This window comes from Vulpes lagopus, chromosome 10 (genome assembly GCF_018345385.1).
Source record: "Vulpes lagopus strain Blue_001 chromosome 10, ASM1834538v1, whole genome shotgun sequence".
Classification (NCBI taxonomy): domain Eukaryota; kingdom Metazoa; phylum Chordata; class Mammalia; order Carnivora; family Canidae; genus Vulpes; species Vulpes lagopus.
The window spans coordinates 82,488,290-82,512,687 of record NC_054833.1 but is presented as its reverse complement, the minus strand read 5'-3'; the positions used below and the strand labels follow the sequence as shown (position 1 = coordinate 82,512,687).

Below are 24,398 nucleotides of genomic sequence, written 5' to 3'. Positions count from 1 at the left end.
GTGCCCCTGTATCTTATCTTATCTTTTCTTTTCTCTTTTCTTTTCTTTTTCTTTTCTTTTCTTTTCTTTTCTTTTCTTTTCTTTTCTTTTCTTTTCTTTTTTTTTCTTTTCTTTTTTCTTTTTTTTTTCTTTCCGTCTTTCTTTTCCTTCCTTCCTTCCTTCCTTTTCTTTCTTTCTTTCTTTCTTTCTTTCTTTCTTTCTTTCTTTCTCTCTCTCTCTCTCTCTCTCTTTCTTCTCTTCTCTTCTCTTCTCTTCTCTTCTCTTCTCTTCTCTTCTCTTCTCTTCTCTTCTCTCTTCTTTCTTTTCTTTCTTTTCTTCATGAGAGACACAGGCAGAGGGAGAAGCAGGCTCTATGTAGGGAGCCCAACTGATGTGGGACTCGATCCTGGGACTCTAGGATCACCCCCTGGGCCAAAGGCAGGTGTTAAACCGCTGAGCCACCCAAGTGGCCCAACCCCTGTGTATTTTCTTTAGAGAAATGTCTACTCAGATCCTTTGCCCATTTCTTAATTAGATTGTCTTTTTTTTTTAAAGATTTTATTTTATTTGTTTAGAGTGTGAGCAGGGGAAGGGGCACAAGAAGAGAGAAGCTTAAACAGATTCCATGCTGAGTGTGGAACCCGTTGCTGGGATCCATCCCATGACCCCGAGATCATGACCTGAGCTGAAATCGAGTCAGTTGCTTAACTGACTGAGCCACTCAGGGCCCTAAAAGTTGTTTCTGTGTTTTTTTTTTTTTTAATTGAGGTATAATTGACATGATTAGGTGTTCAAGACAGTGATTCAATGCATATGTTACAAAATGATGATCATGGTAAACCTAGTTACCATCTGTCAGCATACAAAGTTTTTACAGTATTACAATATTCCCTAAGCTATACATTCTATGTCTGTATTCTTTAAATATTCTAGATACAAGTCCTTAATCAATTACATGGCCTGCAGTATTTTCTTGCATTCTAGGAATTCTTTTTTCACTTTGCTGATAGCATCCTTTGAGAAGTTGATTTTGATGAAACTGTTTCTTTATGGCTGTTTCTTTTATGGCTTATGTTTTTGCTATCCTATCTAAACATCCATTGCCAAATCCGAAGTCATAGTATTTGCATCTGTATTTTATTCTAAGAGTGTTGGTTTCTTTACTCTTACACTTTTAGGTTTTTAGTCCATTTTGAATAACTAGAATCTTTCAAATTTCTTTTTTAGTTTATGCACATAAATTTTATACTTCCTTTGTTAAATTTATTTTTTTTATTTTTATTATTTTTAATTTAATTAATTTATTTATGATAGTCACACAGAGAGAGAGAGAGAGAGAGGGGCAGAGACACAGGCAGAGGGAGAAGCAGGCTCCATGCACCGGGAGCCCAACGTGGGATTCGATCCCGGGGCTCCAGGATCGAGCCCTGGGCCAAAGGCAGGCGCTAAACCGCTGCGCCACCCAGGGATCCCTGTTAAATTTATTTTTAAATATTTTGTTTGTTTTTAGAGAGAACGTGCGCACATGTATGTGACTGAGGGGTTGGGGAGTGGTGAGCAGGAGAGAGAATCCCAAGCAGGGATATAATGCAGGGCTTGATCTCTTGACCGTGAGATCATGACCTAAGCTGAAATCAAGAGTTGGATGCTTAACTGACTGTGCCACCCAGGCACCCCAGTATTTTATTCTTTTGATGCTATTTTACATGGAATTGCTTTCTTAATTTCATTTTAAAAAAATTTTTTTTTTTTTTTAAGATTTTATTTATTTATTCATGATAGTCACAGAGAGAGAGAGAGAGAGAGAGAGAGAGAGAGAGGCAGAGACACAGGCAGAGGGAGAAGCAGGCTCCATGCACCGGGAGCCCGATGTGGGATTCGATCCCAGGTCTCCAGGATCGCGCCCTGGGCCAAAGGCAGGCGCCAAACCGCTGCGCCACCCAGGGATCCCAATTTCATTTTTTAATAATAAATTTATTTTTTATTGGTGTTCAATTTGCCAACATACAGAATAACACCCAGTGCTCATCCCGTCATGTGCCCCCCTCAGTGCCCGTCACCCATTCACCCCCACCCCCCACCCTCCTCCCCTTAATTTCATTTTTGGATTGGTCATTTTTAGTGTACAGAAATGGTTTTTTAAAATTTTAATTTCAGTTTTTTTTTTTTTTTGAGATTTTATGTATTCATGAGAGAGAGAGGCAGAGACATAGGCAGAGGGAGAAGCAGGCTCTCTGTGGGGAGACTGATATGTGGGACTTGATCCTAGGACCCCGGGATCATGACCTGAGCCAAAGGGAGATGCTTAACTGACTGAGCTACCAGGTGTCCCTATTTTTTTTATTTTTAAAGATTTTATTTTAGTTTAGTTTAAAGATTTATTTACCAGGGGCAGAGGGAGAGAAGCAGACTCCCCACTGAGTGAGGAGTTGACAGAGGGCTTGATTCTCATGACTCAGATTACGACCTGAGCCAAAAACAATATTGGATGCTTAACCAGCTGAGCCACCCAGGCACCCCAAGATTTTATTTTTAAGTAATTGCTACATCCAGTGGGGGATGAACTTAGAACCCTGAGGTCAGGAGTCATGTGCTCTTCTTACTGAGCCAGCCAGGCACCCCCATATTCTATTTCTTCTTGAGTAGTTGTACTAGTTTGTGTTATTCTTTGAACTTATCCATTTTGTTTAAATTATCTAATTAGTTGGCATACAGTTGTTCTTAGTATTCTTTTATAATATTTTATTTCTGTGGTGTAAGTGGTTCTGTCCCTTTTCATTTCTCATTTTAGTAATTTGAGTTCTCTTTTTTTTGTTAGTCAAGCTACAGGTTTATCAATTTTGTTGATCTCAGAGAACTAGCTTTTGATTTTTTTTTTCTTCTGTATCTTTTCCATCCTCTATTTCATTAATTTCCACTCCAATCTTTATTATTTCCTTCCTCTTGCTTACATTGCTTAGTTTGCTTTTTCTTTCCCGTGTGTATTAAGACTTTTAAAAAACGTATTTATTCATGAGAGACAGAGGAGGGACATAGGCAGAGGGAATAGCAGACTCCTGACGCAGGACTCGATCCCAGAACCCCAGGATCATGCCCGGAGCTAAAGGCAGACGCTCAACCACTGAGCCCCCCAGGCGTCCGGATCTAGTCTTTTATAATGTTGTTCTAACCTTTGTGTGTGGTTTTTTTTTTTTAACCTTTTTTTTTTTTGGATCTTTTTTTGTTGGATCTTTTGCCTACATTGAAAAGGTTTTTGAATCCATTTTGTAATTCATGCTAAGGGAATACACCTGTACCCTTAGGAAATTTAACAAAGAAGAAAAAAAAGGGATGGGTAATTTTTTGAGGGTGAGGGTGGGGGAAAAGATAGCCCAGATCTGTTGTATACAAAAAGGGAAAAGCCAGTGAAGACTGAAACATTAAAAATATATAAGAGCTAAAAATTGATGACACAACGTCCTGTGGTGGCTGAAGGATAAAAATCATGAGCCTAGGTCAGTAAGGTTTGCCTGGGAAGGAAGAAATGATGAATAACTAAAAGGAAAATAGAGTGGGGTAAGAGCTGTGTTTGATGTTGGTGGGGAGGAAAGCCATTCTGAAAAGATTCTAGGTTATTTGTTGGCTGAGGATAGGTTCTGAAGAGAAGGAAATAAAGAGATTTATTTTCCCAGGTTGAGGTTGGAGATAACCAGTTTGTAAAGTCAGTGTTCATTGACTCAGTTTATGTCAGAGACAAAGAATACTTTTGGTGTTCAAGAGTCCATAAGATAACTTCACAAGGGTACAGTTGCTAGAGATGTGGTGGCTTAAGCTGAAGATTAAGAACTTTTGTTCTGTGGTTTAGTTAGGAACAACCCCCTCCCTCTCCCACATCAGTTTTTCCCAATAGAGATAAGGAATATATCAACCATATGTTATTAAGCTTTGTATATACTGTTATCTCTTTTTATAGATGAAGAAACTGAGGATCAGAGAGATAAATAACTTTTGGTCCAAGGTTGTATAGCTTGGAAGTGGCAGTCAGAATTTGAACCAAGACACTCTGGATCCAGACACAGTGGTTTTTTGTTTTTTGTTTTTTTAACCACTATGCTATGCTTATTTGATAACCTTTTCGTGAGACTTGTGGCAGATTTCTTACAAATAACTATGTGCTTACAGCAATTTTCACTTCTTTTTTTTTTTATATAATTTTTTTAAATTAAAAAAAAATTTTTTTATTTATTTATGATAGTCACAGAGAGAGAGAGAGAGAGAGGCAGAGACACAGGCAGAGGGAGAAGCAGGCTCCATGCACCAGGAGCCCAACATGGGATTCGATCCCGGGTCTCCAGGATCGCGCCCTGGGCCAAAGGCAGGCGCCAAACTGCTGCGCCACCCAGGGATCCCCAATTTTCACTTCTTAATTCATCAAGTCCCTACTACTCAGCAGATACTGTGCTAGGAGCTAAAGCTTCAAACCCTGAGTTGTATTCCCCTTAAGGAGTCCCTGAAAGTGCTACTTTGTATTCATTCTCACCGCCCGCCCTAGATTTTACATGTTCAATTTTATGTATTTATTGTATTTTTTTTCTTTTTTATATTTATTGTATTTTAAGCAGGTTCCAGGAACCTAATGTGGGGCTTGAACTCATGACCCCTGAGATCTAGAGTTGCATATTCTACTGACTGAGCCAGCTAGGCACCCCTTATATTTAGTTTTAATATAAAGATGCTATCTATTACCAGTTAAATAAATTTGCAAAAAAATTAAGCAAAAGAAAATGCATTCTATCCTGTGGCTTTTCCCTCTGAGGCCCATATATTCCTCAAAGTGAAGGCATATAGTTTTGCAAGAAAAGAAGATAAATTTTATATCTTCTAATCTCTGTAGATTTGATTTTTTAAAAACTTATGTAAATATTTTGAAATGTACAAAACTAGAGAAACTAAACCTCAGTATATTCAACTTAGATAATTATCAGCTCATGGCCAATCTTGTATCATTTATACCTCAGCCCACCCTTGTCCTACCCCCAGATATTTTGTAGATATTCTATCATTTCAACTGTAAATGTAGTTGAGGAGTGGGGACTTGTGTGTATGTTTGTGTATATTTATGTGTGTATGAATATGCACATATATAACACCATAATTTTAATTTCACACTTAAAATTTTAGTATTTATTTATTTTTATTTTTTTAAAAGATTTTATTTATTTATTCATGGGAGACACGGGGAGAGAGGCAGAGACACAAGCAGAGGGAGAAGCAGGCTCCATGCAGGGAGCCCGATGTGGGACTAGATTCCGGGTCTCCAGGATCACGCCCTGGGCTGAAGGCAGCACTAAACCGCTGAGCCATCTGGGCTGCCCAGTATTTATTTTTAATATCAAATATATAGTGAGTGTTCATTTTGACTGCCTTAGAACTTTTTAATTTTTAAAAAAGATTTTATTTATTTAAGAATGATTTATTTTAGAGGGGTGGGGAAGGGACAGAGGGAGAGAGATAATCCTGCAGCAGGTTCCCCACTGAATGTGGATCCCACAGGGCTGGATCTTAGGACCCCAAGGTCATGACTTGAGCTGAAATTAAGAGTTGGTTAGCCAACTGAGCCACTCAGCCCCTGTCTTAAAACTTTTAAAAACCTTTGTTTTAGTTAGTATCCAGGTGAGGTCCATATATTTTGATTGCTTGATGGGGGTTTTTAGGCCTCTTTTATTCTACAGGTTTTCCGCCTGTCTCTTGTATTATTTTGCAATATGTATGTTATGTGTATGGGTATCTGTGTGTGTAATGCATATTTTTAAGTCTTTATTTTTTAAAGTAGTTTTAGGTTTACAACCAAATAGAGGAGGTACAGAGATTTCTTATGAATTCTGCCCCCACACATGCGTAGCTTTCCCTATTATCAATATCACTCATGAGAATGGTATTTTTTCCATATTTGACACATTATAATCACTTAGAGTCCTTGTTATTTTTTTAAATATTTTATTTATTCATGAGAGACAAAGAAAGAGGGAGAGACAGAGACATAGGCAGAGGGAGAAGCAGGCTCCATTCAGGGATCCCAATGTGGGACTTGATCCCTGGGCTCCAGTATCATGCCCTGGGCCGAAGGCAGGTGCCAAACCGCTAAGCCACCCAGGTGTCCCTCAGAGTCCTTGTTTTACCTTAAAGTTCACTTTTGGTGTTATGTATTCTATGGGTTTGGACAAAAGTATAATGACATAGTCATCATTATATCAAAGTATTTTCACTGTCCCAAAAATCCTCTGTCCTCTATTCATATCTTCTTCCCATTCCTGGCAACCAATTATGTTTATACTGTTTCCATAGTTTTGCACGTTTGTAATCATTCACTATATAGCCTTTTCAGGTTGGCTCTTTCACTCAATATGTGTTTCACCATGTCTTTTATAGCTTAATTGCTCATGCCTTTTTTCTTTTTTCTTTTTTTTCTTATTTATTTATTTATTTTTTAAATTTTTATTTATTTATGATAGTCACAGAGAGATAGAGAGAGAGGCAGAGACACAGGCAGAGGGAGAAGCAGGCTCCATGCACCGGGAGCCTGACGTGGGATTCGATCCCAGGTCTCCAGGATCGCGCCCTGGGCCAAAGGCAGGCGCCAAACCGCTGCGCCACCCAGGGATCCCCTTTTTTCTTTTTTTTAAAGATTTATTTATTTGAGAGAGAGAGCACACACACATAGCAGGGGGAGGGTAGAGGGAGAGAATCTCAGGTAGACTCCCTGCTGAGCACAGAGCCCAAATTGGGGCTGAATCTCATGACCCTGAGATCACAACCTGAGCCAAATTAAGAGTTGGCCACTTAACTGACTGAGCTACCCAGGCACCCCTAGTTCATATCTTTTTAGTGGTGAATAGTCCATTGTCTGGATGTGTAACAGTTTATTCATTTACTTGCTTCCAAGTTTTGGTGATTAAGAATAAAGCTGCCATAAACATCTTTATGCAGGTTTTTGTGTGGGCATGTTTTCACTTCCTTTGGGAATGCGATTGCTAGATCATATGGTAAGAATATATTTAGTTTTGTAAAAAACTGACAAACTGTCTTTTGTACCATTTTGCATTCCCACCAACAGTATATGAGTTCCTATTGCCTCACATCTTACCCAGTTTTGGGTGTTATCAGTGTTCTGAATTTGAACCATTCTTATAGGTATATAGTAGTGTCTTGTTGTTGTCTTGGTTTGCATTTCTCTAATCACATATGATGTGGAGCATCTTTATGCTTATTTGCCATCTATATATTGTCTTTGATGAGGTGTTTGTTAAGGTCTCTGGCCCATTATTTAATTGGGATGTTTGTTTTCTTACTGTTTTTGTTTTCTTTTTTTCTTTTTTTTTTTTTTTTAAATTTTTATTTACTTATGATAGTCAAAGAGAGAGAGAGAGAGGCAGAGACACAGGCAGAGGGAGAAGCAGGCTCCATGCACCGGGAGCCCGACGTGGGATTTGATCCCGGGTCTCCAGGATCGCGCCCTGGGCCAAAGGCAGGCGCCAAACCACTGCGCCACCCAGGGATCCCTGTTTTTGTTTTCTTATTGTTAGGAGTTCTTTGTATATTTTGGATTAGTTTACCAGGTAAGTGTTTTATAATGATTTTCTCCCAGTCTGGCTTGTCTTTTAATTTTTTAATATACTCTTTAATAGGGTGTAAGATTTTAATTTTTTAAAATTAACTAATTAATTTGAGAGTGAATGAGTATATGAATGAGAGGAAGAGGGAGTAAGGACCTGAAGTAGACTCTGCACTGAGCACAGTGCCCAACATGGGACTCTATCACATAACTGCAAGATCATAACCTGAGCTGAAACCAAGAGTTGGATGCCCAAACAGCTGAGCCCCAGGTACCCCAAGATTTTAATTTTAATAAAATCTAGCTTATCAATTATCATTATTTTAAGTTTTATTTATTTAAGTAATCCATAACTCTGTGTGTGGCTTTAACCCATGACCCTGAGGTCAAGAGTCACATGGTCTTCTAACTGAGCCAGCTAGGTGCCCCTCAATTATTTCTTTCATGGATTGTGTTTTTAGTATTGTATCTAAAAAGGCATCACTATACCCATTGGGTTTTTTTTTTTCCCCCATTGGTTTTCCCCTATGTTATCTTCTAGGAGTTTTATAATTTTGTGTTTTACATTTACATGTATGATCTATTTTGAGTTGATTTTTATGAAGGGTTTTAGGTCTGTGTCTAGATTCACGTTTGGTTTTTGTTTTTTCATATGGATGTCCATTTGTTCCAACATCATTTGCTGTAGTATTGTATTTGAGGCATTGAATCACCTTTACTCCTTTGTCAAAGATCATTTGGATCTATTTCTGGGCTCTTTCTTCCTTTCCATTGATCTCTTTCTCTATTCTTCCACCAGTACCACACTGTCTTGATTACTGTAGCTTTTATAGGAAGTCTTGAAGTTAGGTAGTGTCCACTTTCCAAGTTGTTCTTCTCTTTCAAGGTTATGTTGGATGTTCTGGGTCTTTTGCCTTCCATGTAAACTTTATTGATATTCACAAAAATAACCTGCTGGGATTTTTCTTAGGATTGCATTACATTGGTAGATGAAGTTGGGAAAAACTGATAACTTTTTAAAAAAATTTTAATTCCCATATAATTAATATACAGTGTTCTATTAATTTCAGGTATACAAATTAGTGATTTAGCAGTTTTGTATATCACCCAGCGCTCATCACAAGTGTACTCCTTAATCCCCATCACCTGTTACACCCATTCCCCTGATCCTCCCCCAGCCATTAGTTTGTTCTCAATAGTTCAGAGTCTGTTTCTTGGTTTCTCTCTCTCTCTCTTCTTTCCCTTTCCCCTTTCCTCATTGTTTTGTTTCTTAAATTCCACACAAGTGAAGTCATACAGCATTTGTCTTTCTCCAACTGACTTATTTCAGTGAGCATTATACTTTCTAGTTCCATCCATGTTGTTGCAAATGATCAGGTTTCATTCTTTTTTATGACTGAACAATCCAACTGATATTTTGATAATATTGAGTCTTATTTGTGAACATGGAATATCTCCGTATCCATGATATCCAATATCTCTCCATTTATTTAGTTCTTCTTGGATTTTTTTTTTTAATTTTTTATTTATTTATGATAGTCACACAGAGAGAGAGAGAGAGAGAGAGAGAGGCAGAGACACAGGCAGAGGGAGAAGCAGGCTCCATGCACCGGGAGCCCGACGTGGGATTCGATCCTGGGTCTCCAGGATCGCGCCCTGGGCCAAAGGCAGGCGCCAAACCGCTGCGCCACCCAGGGATCCCTTCTTCTTGGATTTTATCAGTTTTTAGTTTTCTCATATAGATCTTGTACTTATTAGATTTATACTTAAATATTTCCTTGTTTTGGGGTGCTGATGTAAATGATATTGTATTTATGGAAAGGAGTGGTGAGAGGGGACATCCTTGCCTTTTACCTGATCTTAGTGAGAAAGTTTTGTTTCTCACCACTAAGTATGTTACTTGTAGATTTTTTGTACTAAGGCTTTTCAAATTGAGGAAGTTCCCCTCTGTTTATGATTGAGAGTTGTTACTAGGAATGAATGTTGGATTTTGTCAGATGCTTTTTTTTTTTCATCTAGTGATATAATCATGTGATTTTTCTTTTTTCAGTCTGTTGATGTGATAGATTACATTAATTGATTTTTAAATGTTGAGCCAGCCTTCCATACCTGGAATAAATTTGTTTGCTTGTGGTGTGGAATTCTTTTTATACTTTGTTGGATTTGGTTTGCTAATATTCTGTTGAGGATTTTTGCATCTGTGTTCATAAGATTTGTCAGTAGTTTTCTTTTCTTTTTATTTTTAAAAATTTTTTGTTTATTCATGATAGACATAGAGAGAGAGAGAGAGAGGCAGAGACACAGGCAGAGGGGGAGACGCAGGCCCCATGCAGGGAGCCCAACGCGGGACCGGATCCCGGGACTCCAGGATCGCGCCTTGGGCCAAAGGCAGGCGCCTAAACCTCTGAGCCACCCAGGGATCCCCAGTAGTTTTCTTTTATAATAGCTATGTGGTTTTGTTGTTAGGGTATTGCTGGCCTCAAAGAATGAGTTAGGAAGTATGTCCTCTGCAAGAAATTGTGGAGGACTGGTATAATTTCCATCAGTGTTTGGTAGAAATCATCACTAAACTCATCTAGACCTGGTGCTTTCTGTTTGGAAGGTTATTAAATTATTGATTCAATCTCTTTAATAAATAAACCTTATCAGATAATCTATCCTGTGTGAGTTTTGGTAGATTGTGTCTTTCTGTTAAGAAACAGACTCTTAACTATTGAGAACAAACTAAATTGATGGTTGGGGGAGGAGCGGGGGGAATGGGTGTAACAGGTGATGGGGATTAAGGCGTACACTTATTGGGTCTAGGAATGGGTCCATTTCATTTAGGTTATCATATTGTGGGCATAGAATTAGTTCATAGTATTCTTATCCTTTTAATATTCAACGGATAGTGATGTCCTCTTTTTCATTTCTGATGCTAGTAATTTGTCTCCTTTTAGTTGGCCTGGCCAGAGGCTAACATTTATTTATTTATTTAAAAATATTTTATCTATTACATTTTATCCATTTATTCATGAGAGACACAGAGAGAGAGAGAGGCAGAGACACAGGCAGAGGGAGAAGCAGGCTCCATGCAGGGAGTCCGATATGGGACTTCCAGGATCATGCCCTGGGCTGAAGGTGATGCTAAACCTCTGAGCCACCCAGGCTGCCCGAGGCTGATTTATTTTTAGTTAGGTTGATTTTTATTGATCTTTTCAAAGAATCGGCTTTTGGCTTTGTTGATTTTTCTCTATTGATTTCACATTTTCAGTTTCATTGATTTCTGTTCTAATTTTTATTATTCCTTTTTTTCTGCTTGTTTTGCATTTAATTTGTTCTTTTTCTAGTTTCCTAAGGTGGAAACTTAGATGATTGGTTTTAGCTCTTTCTTTTCTAATGTATGTATTCAGAGCTATAACTTTACCTTTAAGCATTTTCACTTTATCTCATAAATTTTGATAAGTTGTGTCTTCATGTAGTTCAAAATTTAAAATTTCTCTTGATTTCTTCCTTGATCCACATTTTAATTACAGGTGTGTTGTTTAATCTCTATGTGTTTGGGGGCTTTCCAGTTTTTTTTTTTTTTTTTTTTTTTTTTTTTTCAAAGAAACTGTGGTGGTTTGTTATGTAGAGTTTTTCCACAGTCTGGATTTTGCCATTGTTTGGCAGTGCTATAATTTTTTGCTGTTCCAAAAAAAAATTTTTTTTTTTTTGCTGTTCTTCTGATAGCTGTAATTCCTTTAAGCTGGAAGTTAGAGGTAGATGCTTGATTAGATTTAGATTTGATGTTTTTGATAGGGCCTTGTACTTCCTTAAGGGAGTTAATTAAGTCTGGTGGTCTGGTTGGTTTTGTATTTTGGTGGCCATAAATGATAATTGCCTAGATTCATTAAATCATCAGAGATTATTGTACTTTTGACTTTTAGTATTAATTACTCTTGACCTTTCTTAGAGTATTTCATTCTTCTGTTGCTTTTTTTTTCTTGTATTCTTGGTTACTCTTCCACAATTTCCTTTGTATGCTGTTGTTTTTCTGTATGTACCTTAAATATTTTATGTTCCTTGAAATTCTGACTTGGGTACCCAATAGTACTTTGTACATTCTGTAGGTCTTTTTGTTTTGTTTTAGAAGCTACCACTTCTACTCTGATTCCTTAGAGTTCTCAGCATAGTACTTTTATTCTAAGCTTCAGAACCATATATCCAGGATGTGTCCTGAGTCTACTGTGTTTCTTCTCTGGGCTTCTCAGTCATCATATTCTTCTGGTTTTCCTCCTACTTCAGTGGTTGCTGCTGATCTGTCTCCTTATCCAACTCTCCTTGAAAGGCAGTACAAATTAAGATTTAAGAGTTCTGGTTCTGGTGTCAGACTATTTGGGTTTATACACTGTCCTGACTATTAGATGTTTCCTTGGGCCAGTTACTTAACTTTACTATGTTTCAACTCCTCTGTAAAAGGTGACTAATAATAATCCCTTCCTCATTGGGTTTTATGAAGACTTAGAGAATTAATATATCTAAAATATTTAGAACATCAGCAGCTATTATTTGCTATTATGACTATTATTCCTCATTCTACTGACCTCAGATGTAGTTATTTTCCATATTTTGTTCTTGCTCTTCCTCCTTTTACATTCCCATGTCATCCATTCCCACAGTTTTTTTTTTTTAATGAAGCAGCTTTTATTTATTTATTTATTAATATTTTATTTATTTGAGAGAAAGCACAAGCATGAGGAAGGGCAAAGGGAGAGGGAGAAGCAGGCTCCCCACTGAGCAGGGAGCCTGATGTGGAGATTGATCTCAGGACCCCAAGATCATGGACTGAGCCACCCAGATGTCCCAATTCCCACTTTTTTTTTTTAATTCTTTCTTTCCTTTCCTTTCCTTTTCTTTTCTTTTCTTTTCTTTTCTTTTCTTTTCTTTTCTTTTCTTTTCTTTTCTTTTCTTTTCTTTTCTTTTCTTTTCTTTTCTTTTCTTTTCTTTTCTTTTCTTTTCTTTTCTTTTCTTTTCTTTCTTTTCAGAGCGAAAGAGAGGCAGAGACACAGGCAAAGAGAGAAGCAGGCTCCATGCAGGGATCCTGACGTGGGACTCGATCCCAGGTCTCCAGGATCACACCCCGGGCTGCAGGCGGCACTAAACTGCTGCGCCACCGGGGCTGCCCTAATTAATTCTTTCATTCATTCATGTGAGACAGAGAGAGAGAGAGAGAGAGGCAGGGACATGGGCAGAGGGAGAAGCAGGCTCCATGCAGGAAGCCTGATGTGGGATTTGATCCCAGGATCACGACCTGAGCCACCTAGGTGTCCCTCCCACAGTTTTATTAAATACTGTCTCTATGCCAGTTAATTCCAAGTGTTTGTCCTTTAGTCTCATAGGTTTAAACTCTATGGAATCTAGAATACCTCAGCTGATCATTTGGGGAATCCTGAAGGTGAAACAATTACTCAGATCTGTGCTGAGTTGAGATTTGAGATGTGAGGGCTAGACCTTTATACGAGGGTTGGACCTTTATACCATCCAGATCAGTTTCGGATATGGGTCTGCATGGGAAATGGTCTGACCTTGGGTAGGGCAGCTCTTTTCAGTTGATGTCCCATAGATGAAGGCTGACTGCACTCCCAGCAGGTCTAATAGTAAGTTCTTTGTTCCTATTAAGGATCCAGGTGTCATATTACAACATCCACTGCACTGCGATTTCCCCCATCTCCAGAATGACTTGGTCATCTACCTTGTTGTTCAGTGACTTAGGAGGAGTAGTTTTTCATTTCTTCTTCCTCTCTCCTTGATTCTTTTTTTTTTTTTTTAAATTCATGATAGAGAGAGAGAGAGAGAGAGAGAGGCAGAGACACAGGAGGAGGGAGAAGCAGGCTCCATGCCGGGAGCCTGACGCGGGACTCGATCCCGGGACTCCAGGATCGCGCTCTGGGCCAAAGGCAGGCGTTAAACCGCTGAGCCACCCAGGGATCCCTCTCTCTTTGATTCTATTGAAACATTTTCTGCCTTCAAAATATCTATCTCAAACATTCTTTTCTTCTTCTTTTTTTTTTTTTTTTAATTTTTATTTATTTATGAGAGAGAGAGAGAGAGAGAGAGAGAGGCAGAGACATAGGCAGAGGGAGAAGCAGGCTCCATGCACCGGGAGCCCAACGTGGGATTCGATCCCAGGTCTCCAGGATCGCGCCCTGGGCCAAAGGCAGGCGCCAAACCACTGCGCCACCCAGGGATCCCCATTCTTTTCTTCTTAAAAAAAAAGTCTTATCAATAACACCTTTCTCTTTCCTCTTCCCTGACCTCACAAGTGCTCTCTTTACCTCCACTTTTGTCCCTTGCCAAGCTCTGCCACATAGCAAACAGTCCTCATGACAGATCTGGCCACTCTTATGTCACACTTGAAAGGCTTCTCCTTATACTTAGGATAAAATGTCAATTCTTTGCCCTGGTCTGACAGATCTGACTCTTGCCTCTGTCTCTAACCTGTCTCTAACCTTCATCAGCTGTGCTTCAGTCACATTGGTTTCCTCTCATTTCATAGAAAAAGCCGACCTGTTTCCCATCTCAGGACTTTAGCTCTTCCTTCAATCTAGAGTGACAGTAATCTTTATCTTTCACGTCCTTGGGTCTTAGCTTAAGTAACTTTTCTTTTCTTTTCTTTTCACTCCCCCAAACTGATATTTAGTCTTCAAAACTTTTCCCAAAGTTAATCTTATGTGTACCAGCTCAGGAGTGGTACAAATCAGTACTGCATGTCAGTACACTATTACTAATCCTTTATTTACCTGACATGCCTTTCTAAACTGAACTCCTTGTCGTCACAGGGGTCAAATTACCTTGTGTGCCCATTTCTTAACACAGGATCTCACATATAGGAGATGCGTAGTAAATCTTTTCTAAATAAAATCTAGTATAACCCATTCATTTTACAGATGAGGAAAATGAGGCCTACAGAGGTAAGTGACTTGTCAGAGGCTGTCCATTAATTTGGTTAAAAGTAATCATTGGTAGTGTTATTTTTATATTATATATCCTCTACTTATTTATCTGTTTTGTGTTTTGTTGTTGTTTTGTTGAGTGTATGAACAAAGTTACTATGGATAAAATGGTTCTACCACATATTTTGACTTTGAACAAGTTACTGGAGGTAACTGGAGCTCTTTAAGCTCCGGTTTCCTCAGTTATAATAGTAATAGTGTTATGGTATTGTTATAGTATTATAAAGAATAAGTGAAGTAATCTGAGTAAAGGGTTTAGAACAATGCTTCGCAGGGTGTAAGCAGTAAATGTAGTCATTGTTATTATTAGCATCTGTCATTGTTCATTGGCCACAATGCTTCCTGGAAAAGGCATGAGATTTAGTTATTACAAGCTGGTTTTGGTTCTCTTATAGGGAAGCTGACTGATAGAACAGCAAGCATTTTCCAAGGCAACCAAATGAAACTGAAGCTGGTCAATATTCAAAAAGCTAAAATCTCGACAGCTGCATTCACAAAAGCCTTCTGCCATCACAAAGTCATTGAGCTAGATGCTACTGCAGTGCACACTGACCTCCCAATTTCAGACATCCTAAGTGGACTCTGCAGCAATAGTTGGATCCAGCAAAACCTTCGGTGTCTCCTGTTGGACTCAACAAATATCCCTCAAGATTCAAGACTCCTATTTGGTCAGCTCACTGGTCTTCGCGTTTTAAGTGTTTTCAATGTTTGTTTTCATAGTGAAGACCTGGCTAATGTTTCTCAGTTACCAAAACTGGAAAGCTTGGATATCTCCAATACTCTGGTCACTAACATTTCTGCACTCCTTACGTGTAAGGATCGACTCAAATCTCTGACTATGCACTATCTGAAATGCCTGACTATGACCAAACCACAAATTCTTGCAGTTATTAGAGAACTTAAATGTCTGCTTCACCTTGATATTTCTGATCACAGGCAACTCAAATCAGATCTAGCTTTTCATTTGCTGCAGCAAAAGGATATTCTGCCTAATATTGTGTCGCTGGATATTTCGGGGGGCAATTACATCACTGATGGAGCTGTAGAACTGTTTATACAACAACGGCCTGCAATGCAGTTTGTGGGATTATTGGCTACGGATGCTGGTTATTCTGACTTCTTTACTGCAAAGCAAGGCTTGAGGGTTTGTTTTTTATTTGAAATAAGTTTGTTTCCTTTGTTCAGAATGTTGTTAGGCTTTTACTGTATATCAGAATTTATGCTAGGTATTAGAGTTACAGACAGATAAAATTCCTTAAGGAGCTTAACAGTAATTTTTATGTAGCTACCATGTGGTAGGTTCTGGAATTATGACCTTAAACAAGATATGGTCAAGGCTTCCAGGGTCTTCTAGGCTAGTTTGGTATGATAAATATAGCCATTTATACATTCCCTCCTATGTACCAGATGCCACATTGTGCGTGTTGTTTTCCTCTTTAATCCTCCCATTTTACAGATGAGGAAATGGAAACTCAGAGGTTAAACTGATTATTCATTATCATATAACTACCTATTAAATGGTAGAGCTAGGATTTATTTATTTATTATTTTTAAAAAAATTTTTGAGCTAGGACTTGTATCCAGGTCTTTGTAATTCTAAAACTTATGCTGTTCACTTCTATATAATTAGTCAGGCAGGTGATCAACATTTTTGGTGAAGGTGTGAGAGAAAACAATTTTGAAAAGAATCTTTAAAAAAAGTTTTAACAGGGCACCTGGGTGGCTCAGTCGGTTAGGTGTCTGACTCTTGATTTTGGCTCAGGTCATGATCTCCGGGTTGTGAGAACGAGCCCTGTGTGGGTTCCTCATTCACTGGAGAGTCTGCTTGGGATTCTCCCTCTCCCTCTTTTGCCCCTCCCCCTGCTGGTATGTTCAAGTACTCGCTCTCTTTTTTTTTTTTTTTTTTAAATTTTTATTTATTTATGATAGTCACAGAGAGAGAGAGAGAGGCAGAGACACAGGCAGATGGAGAAGCAGGCTCCATGCACCGGGAGCCCGACGTGGGATTCGATCCCGGGTCTCCAGGATCGCGCCCTGGGCCAAAGGCAGGCGCCAAACCGCTGCGCCACCCAGGGATCCCAAGTACTCGCTCTCTCTCTCTCTCTCTCTCTCTGGCCCTCTCAAATAAATAAATCTTAAAAAAACGAAAGAAAAAAGTTTTGAACATTGCCAGAATAAATTTATAGCCAATCATGCTATATATATATTTTTTAATATGGAACACCTTACAAATTTGCATCTTATCCTCGCTTAGGGGCCATGCTGATCTTTTCTGTATTGTCTCAGTTTTAGTATATGTACTACTGAAGTGAGTACTCTTGGTGCTGTTTTTAAAACAGCATATATTTAAGGATTTGTGTTCCAGAATATATTTTTTAAAGATTTTATTTATTCATGAGAGACACACAGAGAGAGAGAGAGAGAGAGAGAGAGGCAGAGACACAGGCAGAGGGAGAAGCAGGCTCCATGCAGGGAGCCCGACGACGTGGGACGACAACGTGGGACTCGGACTCCATCCCAGGTCTCCAGGACCACGCCCTGGGTTGACCACGCCCCGAGTTGAAGGCAGTGCCAAACTGCTAAGCCGCTGGGGCTGTCTCACAATATTTCTTATTTAAAATAGTGCAGTGCCTGGGTGGCTCAGTCGGTTAAGTGTCTGCCTTTGGCTTAGGTCACGATCACAGAGTCCTTGGTTGAAGCCCCGTGTCAGGCTCCCTGCTCATTGGGGAGCCTGCCTCTGCCTGCTGCTCTCCCTGCTTGTGCTTTCTCTTTCTCTGTCAAATAAAATCTTTAAAAACAAAACAAAACAGTGGTTCCCTACCTTGGTTGTACATTGTAATTATTTTGGAAGCTTTGAAATGTACTGATGCCTGTGTCTGATCTCCCACAGATTCTGATTTAACTGGTCTGGGGGTTGGTGTGGGCATCAAAATTTTGAAAGTTCCCATGTAATTCTAATTTGCAGCCAAGGTTCAGAACCACTGCTTTAAAATGCTTTATAATTATACAATAAGTAATTCTTTTTAGAATGAGAGAATAAAGTTATTTGCAATTATTAGTTGTTTTTATTTATTTATTTACTTACTTATTTAAGTAGGCTCTATGCCCAGCGTGGGGTTTGAACTCACACCCCAAAGATCTAGAGTTGCATGCTCCACCGACTGAGCCTTCCAGGCACCCCTGTACTGGGTTTTATTACCAATTTTCATCCGAATCCACTGGGAAATTGGATGCTTCTGCTTTTGTTTCTTGGCCAGGAATCACTTGATCCTGAAACTTTTGTGAGAAGACATGATGGACAGTCAACCACACACACCACGATGGTGGACCAAAAGAGAGAGCTGTTTTCACGTTTTTGTTCTTTTGATTTGAAAATAGCAATTGTATTTTGAAGTCCTTTTATATTTTTAAAAAAGATTTATTTTAGAAAGAGAGCATGTGAATGAGGGAAGGAGCAGAGGGAGAGAATATCCAAGCACACTTCCACTGAGCATGGAGCTTTAGCATGGCTAGATCTCATGACACTTGAGATCAAGACCTGAGCTAAAATCTGGAATGTGACTCAACCAACTGAGCCGCCACCCAGATGCCCCTGAAGTCCTTTTAAATTTCTGGCATGTCTAATGAAGGTGGAAGCCATATCATATCATTAGGCTTTGTAATAGAGATAATGTGAACTTTCAGATGTTGAGAATTATTTACCAGGAATGTATACCTAGGCCTGTTTCAGATGAATAGCATTTAGTGTCACAATAATCAAAAGACTGCAGGAATTGGGGAAAAATTGTTTTTAGCACGTTAGAGCTCTTGGTATATGCAATAATATCGGACAAATGCTGGAATATTTTATTGATGGATTATGCATATAGTTGAGATACTATCAAAGTGGGTATGCTAAAAGAAAATGGGAAGCTATGTTTCAATGACCTTATCTGGTATACGTGTAAATTTAGTTTACTTTGAAAATTTTAAATTATGCATTATATACAGTGTTTTATATTATTGGGATGGAGAGGAGAGACCACAATCTATCCAGTACTAAGAAACTCTAAAAGATCTTAAGCCAGCCTTATGCAGACTGTAAGGTATGGCAAATTTAAAAGGTATGTTTCAGGAAACCTTTTATTTAGTGGAAATATATGTTTCATATCAGATGCAGAGTATGCCAAGTATCTTAGTTGTTTGATCAAAAATTTGCTCACATTTAATATGGATAAAATTAAATGTCAGCAAAGACCCTCAAATACAACAAATGTTATTTATTGCACCCCAAATTAGAATGGGTAACATGTACCTATTCCTTGAAAGTAGGTATAAGGGGGAGGTGCCTGGCTGACTTAGTCGGTAGAGCATACAACTCTTCATCTTAGGATCATGAGTTCAAGCCCCATGTTGAGTGTGGAGCCTACTTAAAAAAATAAAAAACAGGCAAAAAGGGCACCCAGCATTAGTAGTATCAAAAGCCATGCAGTATCTTCATTAGGTAGGAAATCCTTGTTGATCCACTGGTGGGGTGTGGCAAGAATCCTTTTTGAAGATTGTTTTGTAGTGGCATCTGCAGGAAGCCAAAGAGAAGAGAGGGTGAGGCAACAGCTGTTTGGTCTTCTGCTTGGTTTCGTTGTGGCTTATTCATTGTTCCTTTTCAGCTCTTACATCTGATTGTAAAACTTTTTAAAAAATTTTTTTATTTTGTTTTGAGAGTGAGAGAGGAGAAAGAGAACACAAGTGAGCATGCACAAGTAGGGGGAGGGGCTCCCTGCTCAGCAGGAAGTCTGCAGGACTTGATCCCAGTACCTTGGGATCATCACCTGAGTTGAAGGCAGACAACCAACTGCGCCACCTAGGCACTATGATCATAAAACTTAAAAAAATTTTAGAATATATTCTTTAGATTATTATGTATAGGTCCTTGGGCCATTAATCTATTTTTAGTACTTAAAATTTGTTTTGAAAAAACTTTTAACTTGGTGGGTCGCTAATTTTAAACATTTTGACCACATTTATTTTATCGTATCCTTTTTTTTTTTTTTTTTAAAGATTTTATTTATTCATGAGAGACAGAGAGAGAGAGAGAGAGAGAGAGAGGCAGAGACACAGGCAGAGGGAAGCAGGCTCCATGCAGGGAGCCTGACGTGGGACTTGAACCCGGGTCTCCAGGATCACGCCTGGGCTGAAGGCAGTGCTAAACTGCTGAGCCACCAGGGCTGCCCTATCGTATCCTTTTTTTCTTTTTTTTTTTTTTTAAGATTTTTTATTTATTTATTCATAGAGACACAGAGAGAGAGGCAGAGACACAAGCAGAGGGACAAGCAGGCTCCATGCAGAGAGCCCGACGTGGGACTCGATCCAGGGTCTCTAGGATCATGCCCTGAGCTGCAGGCGGTGCCAAACCACTACGCCAAACCACTACGCCACCGCCAAACCACTACGCCACCGGAGCCACCGGGGCTGCCCCTATCGCATCCTTTTTATACACAGAATTTTTTTCTGAACCATTCGAGAGTAGGTTGCATACATCATGTCCCTTTAGCCCTTAATGCTTGAGTTTTGTATTCCTAAGAGCAATGATATTCTCCTTAATGGCCAAGTTACAATGGTAACTTGTAGTTACCAAGTTTCAGGAAGTTTAACATTGATGTAGTGCTTTAAACAATTTTTTTTTTAAGATTCTATTTATTCATGAGAGACAGAGGGGGGGGGAGGGAGGAAGGGTGGGAGGGAGGGAGGGGGAGGGAGAGGGGCAGAGACACAGGCAGAGGCAGAAGCAGGCTCCATGCAGGGAGCCCAATGCAGGGCAGATCTGATCCCTGGTCTCTGGAATCACACCCTGGGCTGAAGGTGGTGCTAAACCACTGAGCCACCCAGGCTGCCTGATGCAGTGCTTTAAATAATCTTACTATGCACATTTACAATGTTGATTAATCCCAGTAATGCCCTCTGTAAAATATTTTTCCTTTTAGTCCAGGGTCATTTTTGCATTTATTTTTCACGTCCCTCTGTAATTTAATCTGGGAGAGTTACCTAGTCCATCCTGTTCTTTGTGACATTGATATTTTTTAAGATTATAGACTAGCTTTGTTTTGTTGACTTTTTTTTTTTTTGACTTTTTTTTTTTTTTTAAGATTTTATTTATCATTTGAGACAGAGAAAGTGAGAGAGAGCACAAGCAGGGGCAGAGGCAGATGGAGAGGGAGAAGCAGGCTCCCAGCTGAGCAGGGAGCCTGATGTGGGGCTCTGATCCTAGTACCTTGGAGTCCCGCATCGGGCTCCCTGCATCAAGCCTGCTTCTCCCTCTGCCTTTGTCTCTGCCTCTCTCTCTCTCTCTCTCTCTCTCTCTGTGTGTCTGTCATGAATAAATAAAATCTTTAAAAAATAAATAAATAAAAAATAAAATAAAATAATACTTCCAAGTGTTCATCCGCACACCATTCTTCTTCGCCTTTCCCCATTCTGTTTTTTATCTCTTCCACAGTGAGAACTTGATTTTTAGCAGCATCAGCACATTTGCTTAATCCTACAGTATATATAAAAGAGTTTTCAGAATTGCTATACCTAACTACAGTGAAACACAGACCTGCTAAAAAAAAGAGTTGAAGATTCATTTGCTGTTCTTTTTTTTTTTTTCTTCCTAGACTGAGGGTATAATCAAGGTACTAAGCAGATGGATGTATTTAGGTTCTCTTATTTCCTCTTCTTATACAATAGGTCGTAGGCACTTTGCATTTATTACCTAACAATATGCCTTGAAAATCACCCCATGTCAGTTCATATTTCCATCCTTTTTTTTAAAGATTTTTTTTTCTTAAGATTTTATTTATTTATTCATGAGAGAGAGAGAGAGAGGCAGAAACACAGGCAGAGGGAGAAGCAGGCTCCATGCAGGGAGCCTGATGTGGGACTCGATCCCGGGTCTCCAGGATCAGGCCCTGGGCTGAAGGTGGTGCTAAACCGCTGAGCCACCCGGGTTGCCCCCATTCTTTTTTTTTTTTTTTTTTTTTAAGTAATCGCTACTCCTATCATGGGGCTCAAAATCAGGACCTGGAGATCAAGAGTCACATGTTCTACCAACTGAGACAGCCTGGTGTCTTAATATTTCCATTCTTTTAAAAACTTTTTGAATGGCAAACTATATAATATAAAATTTACCATCTTAATATAAAATTAAGATGGTAAGTATACAGTTCAGTGATATTAAGTACCTTCATAATGTTGTGCAACCATCACCACTATCCATCTCCATAGCTCTTTTCATCTTGTAAAAGTGAAATTATATATATGCATTAAACACTAACTCCTCATTCCCCTCTCTCTACAGACCCTGGCAAACGCCATTCTACTTTCTGTCTCTATGATTTTGACTAAGTACTTCATATGAATGGAATCATAGAGTATTTGTCTTTTTGTGATTGGCTTATTTCACTTAGCATAATGTCCTCAAGGTTCATCCATGTTGTAACATATTGCAGAATTTCCTTCTCTTTTAAGATTGAATAATATATATGTATATGTGTGTGTGTGTGTGTGTGTGCGCGTGCGCACATTTTTCCTTATCCAGTTAATGTCTTTGGACACTTGAGTTGCTTCCATGTTGCTTTCAACTATTGTGAATAATGCTGCTATGAACCGGGTATTCAGATACCATTTTGAGACTCTTGTTTTCAGTTCTTTTGGTATATACCCAGACTTAGAGTTGATGGATCATATGGTAATTCCAGTTTTAATTTGTTGAAGAACTGCCACACTGTTTTCCACAGCAGCTGTACAATTATATATTACCACCGTGCATAAATATTCCAATTTCTCCACATCCTTATCAACACTTTTTTTTTTTTTTTTTAAGATTTTATATATTTATTTGGGCAGCCCCCGCGGCTCGCGGTGTGGCGCCGCCTTCGGCCCAGGGTGTGATCCTGGAGACCCGGGATTAAGTCTCATGTTGGGCTCCCTGCCTGGAGCCTGCTTTTCCCTCTGCCTCTCTTTCTCTCTGTGTGTCTCTCACAAATAGATAAAATCTTAAAAAAAAAAAAAAGATTTTATCTATTTATTTGACAGAGCACAAGCAGGGGGGAGTGGCAGGCAGAAGGAGAAAGAGAAGCAGCCCTTCTGGCTGAACAAGGAGCCCAATGCGGGGCTTAAACCCAGGACCCTGGGATCATGACCTGAGCCAAAGGCAGACGCTTCACTGACTGAGCCATGCAGGTGCCCCAACACTTGTTACTTTCTGTTTTTGTTTTTAAATGGTAATAATCCTAGTGAGGGTGAGGTGGTATCTCATTGAAGTTTTGATTTGCATTTCCCTACTGTCAGTGATTATTAAGCATGGTTTCATGAGCTTATTGGCTATTTGTTTCTTTGGAGAAGGTCTTACTCAACTCCTTTGCCCATTTTTGAGTAGGGTTACTTGTTTTTTGTCATTGTGTATAGGAGTTTTCTCTATATTGTGAATATAGATACCTATTTATGTATCCATCCCTTACCGGATATATGATTTGCTGATACTTTCCCCTTTCTGTGGGTTTCTTTTTTACTCTGTTGATGCACAAAATTAAAAATTTTTGGTCTGAGGTGCCTGGCTGGATCAGTTGGTAGAGCATATGACTCTTGACCTCAGGGTTGTGAGTTCAAGCCCCACGTTGAGTGTAGAGATTACTTTAAAAAAAAATTTTTTTTTTTTTTTAGGTCCAATATATAGACTTTTTTTCTTTTGTTGCTTTGGTATCCTATCCAATAAATCATTGCCATGCCATTGTCATGAAGTTTCATGTTTCCTTCTAAGAGTTAAATAGTTTTAGGTTTTATGTTTAGGTCTTTGATCCATTTGGAGTTAATTTTTTACATGGTGTAAAGTAAGGGCCCACAATTTTATTCTGCATGTGCATATCCAGTTTACTTAGCACAATTTCTTTTTTTTTAATTTTTTTTTAAGATTTTTATTTATTCATAGAGATGCAGAGAGAGAGAGGCAGAGACACAGGCAGAGGGAGAAGCAGGCTCCATGCAGAGAGCCTGACGTGGGACTCGATCCAGCGTCTCCAGGATCACGCCCTGGGCTGCACGCGGCCCTAAACCGCTGCACCACCGGGGCTGCCCACTTAGCACAATTTCTTTAAAAAAAAAAAAAAAAAAAAAAAAGACTGTACTTTCCTTGTTGAATGGTTATGGAACCCTTGTCAAAAATCATTTGACCACATATATGATCATATATGCAAGTGATTGTTTTGGGAACTTTTTATTCTATTCTATTTCTCTATATGTCTATCTTTATGCCAGTACCACACTGTTTTGATTACTGTAGCTTTATAGTTAAGTTTTGAAATTAGGAAGGTAAGTTATCCAGTTTTGTTCTTTTTCAAGATGGCTTTGTCTAGTTGGGGTTCCTTGGAACTCCTTATGAAATTAGGATGGGCTTTTCTGTTTCTGTAAAAAAAAAAAAAATCTCTTTAGGAGTTTGGTAGGGATTACCTTGAATATGTAGATCATTTTGGGTAATATTGATATCTTAAGTCTTTGATTCACGAACATGTCTTTCCATTTATTTATGAATTTCTTTTTTTTTTTTTTTAATATTTATTTATTCATGAAAGACACGGAGAAAGAGGCAGAGATGTAGGCAGAGGGAGAAGCAGGCTCCATGCAGGAAGCCTGATCTGGGACTTGATCTCAGGACTATAGGATCTCATCCTGAGCCAAAGGCAGAAGCTCGACCGCTGAGCCACCCACGCGTCCCTGTGTCTTTCATTTCTTAATTAACTTTTTATCAGTGTTTTATAGTTTTCATTGTGTCTTTCACCTTCTGAGCTAATTCCTGAGTACTTTGTTATATTATTATAAATGGAATTGTTTTAATAATTTCC

At 38.9% G+C, this 24,398-nt stretch overlaps 1 protein-coding gene and 1 non-coding gene across 4 annotated transcripts in view; one reads left to right on the top strand and one right to left on the bottom strand.

Annotated features, from left to right (window-relative positions):
* Positions 1-24,398, top strand: part of ZYG11A (zyg-11 family member A, cell cycle regulator) — a 69,953-nt gene that overhangs the window by 13,622 nt on the left and 31,933 nt on the right. Inside the window, exons 1-2 of one of the 3 annotated variants that reach the window (XM_041770559.1) lie at positions 7,540-7,574; positions 14,940-15,688. The exons of 1 other annotated variant lie outside the window; for it this stretch is intronic. In XM_041770559.1, coding sequence (XP_041626493.1) covers positions 14,984-15,688 — 705 coding nt within the window. In that variant the 5' untranslated portion in view covers positions 7,540-7,574; positions 14,940-14,983. Of the gene's footprint in view, positions 1-7,539; positions 7,575-14,939; positions 15,689-24,398 lie in introns of those variants that run through there. One more of the 3 variants, XM_041770558.1, reaches the window with a different exon arrangement.
* Positions 16,754-16,860, bottom strand: LOC121501037. Its single transcript, XR_005990486.1, has one exon. It is a non-coding gene; the product is annotated as a U6 spliceosomal RNA (small nuclear RNA).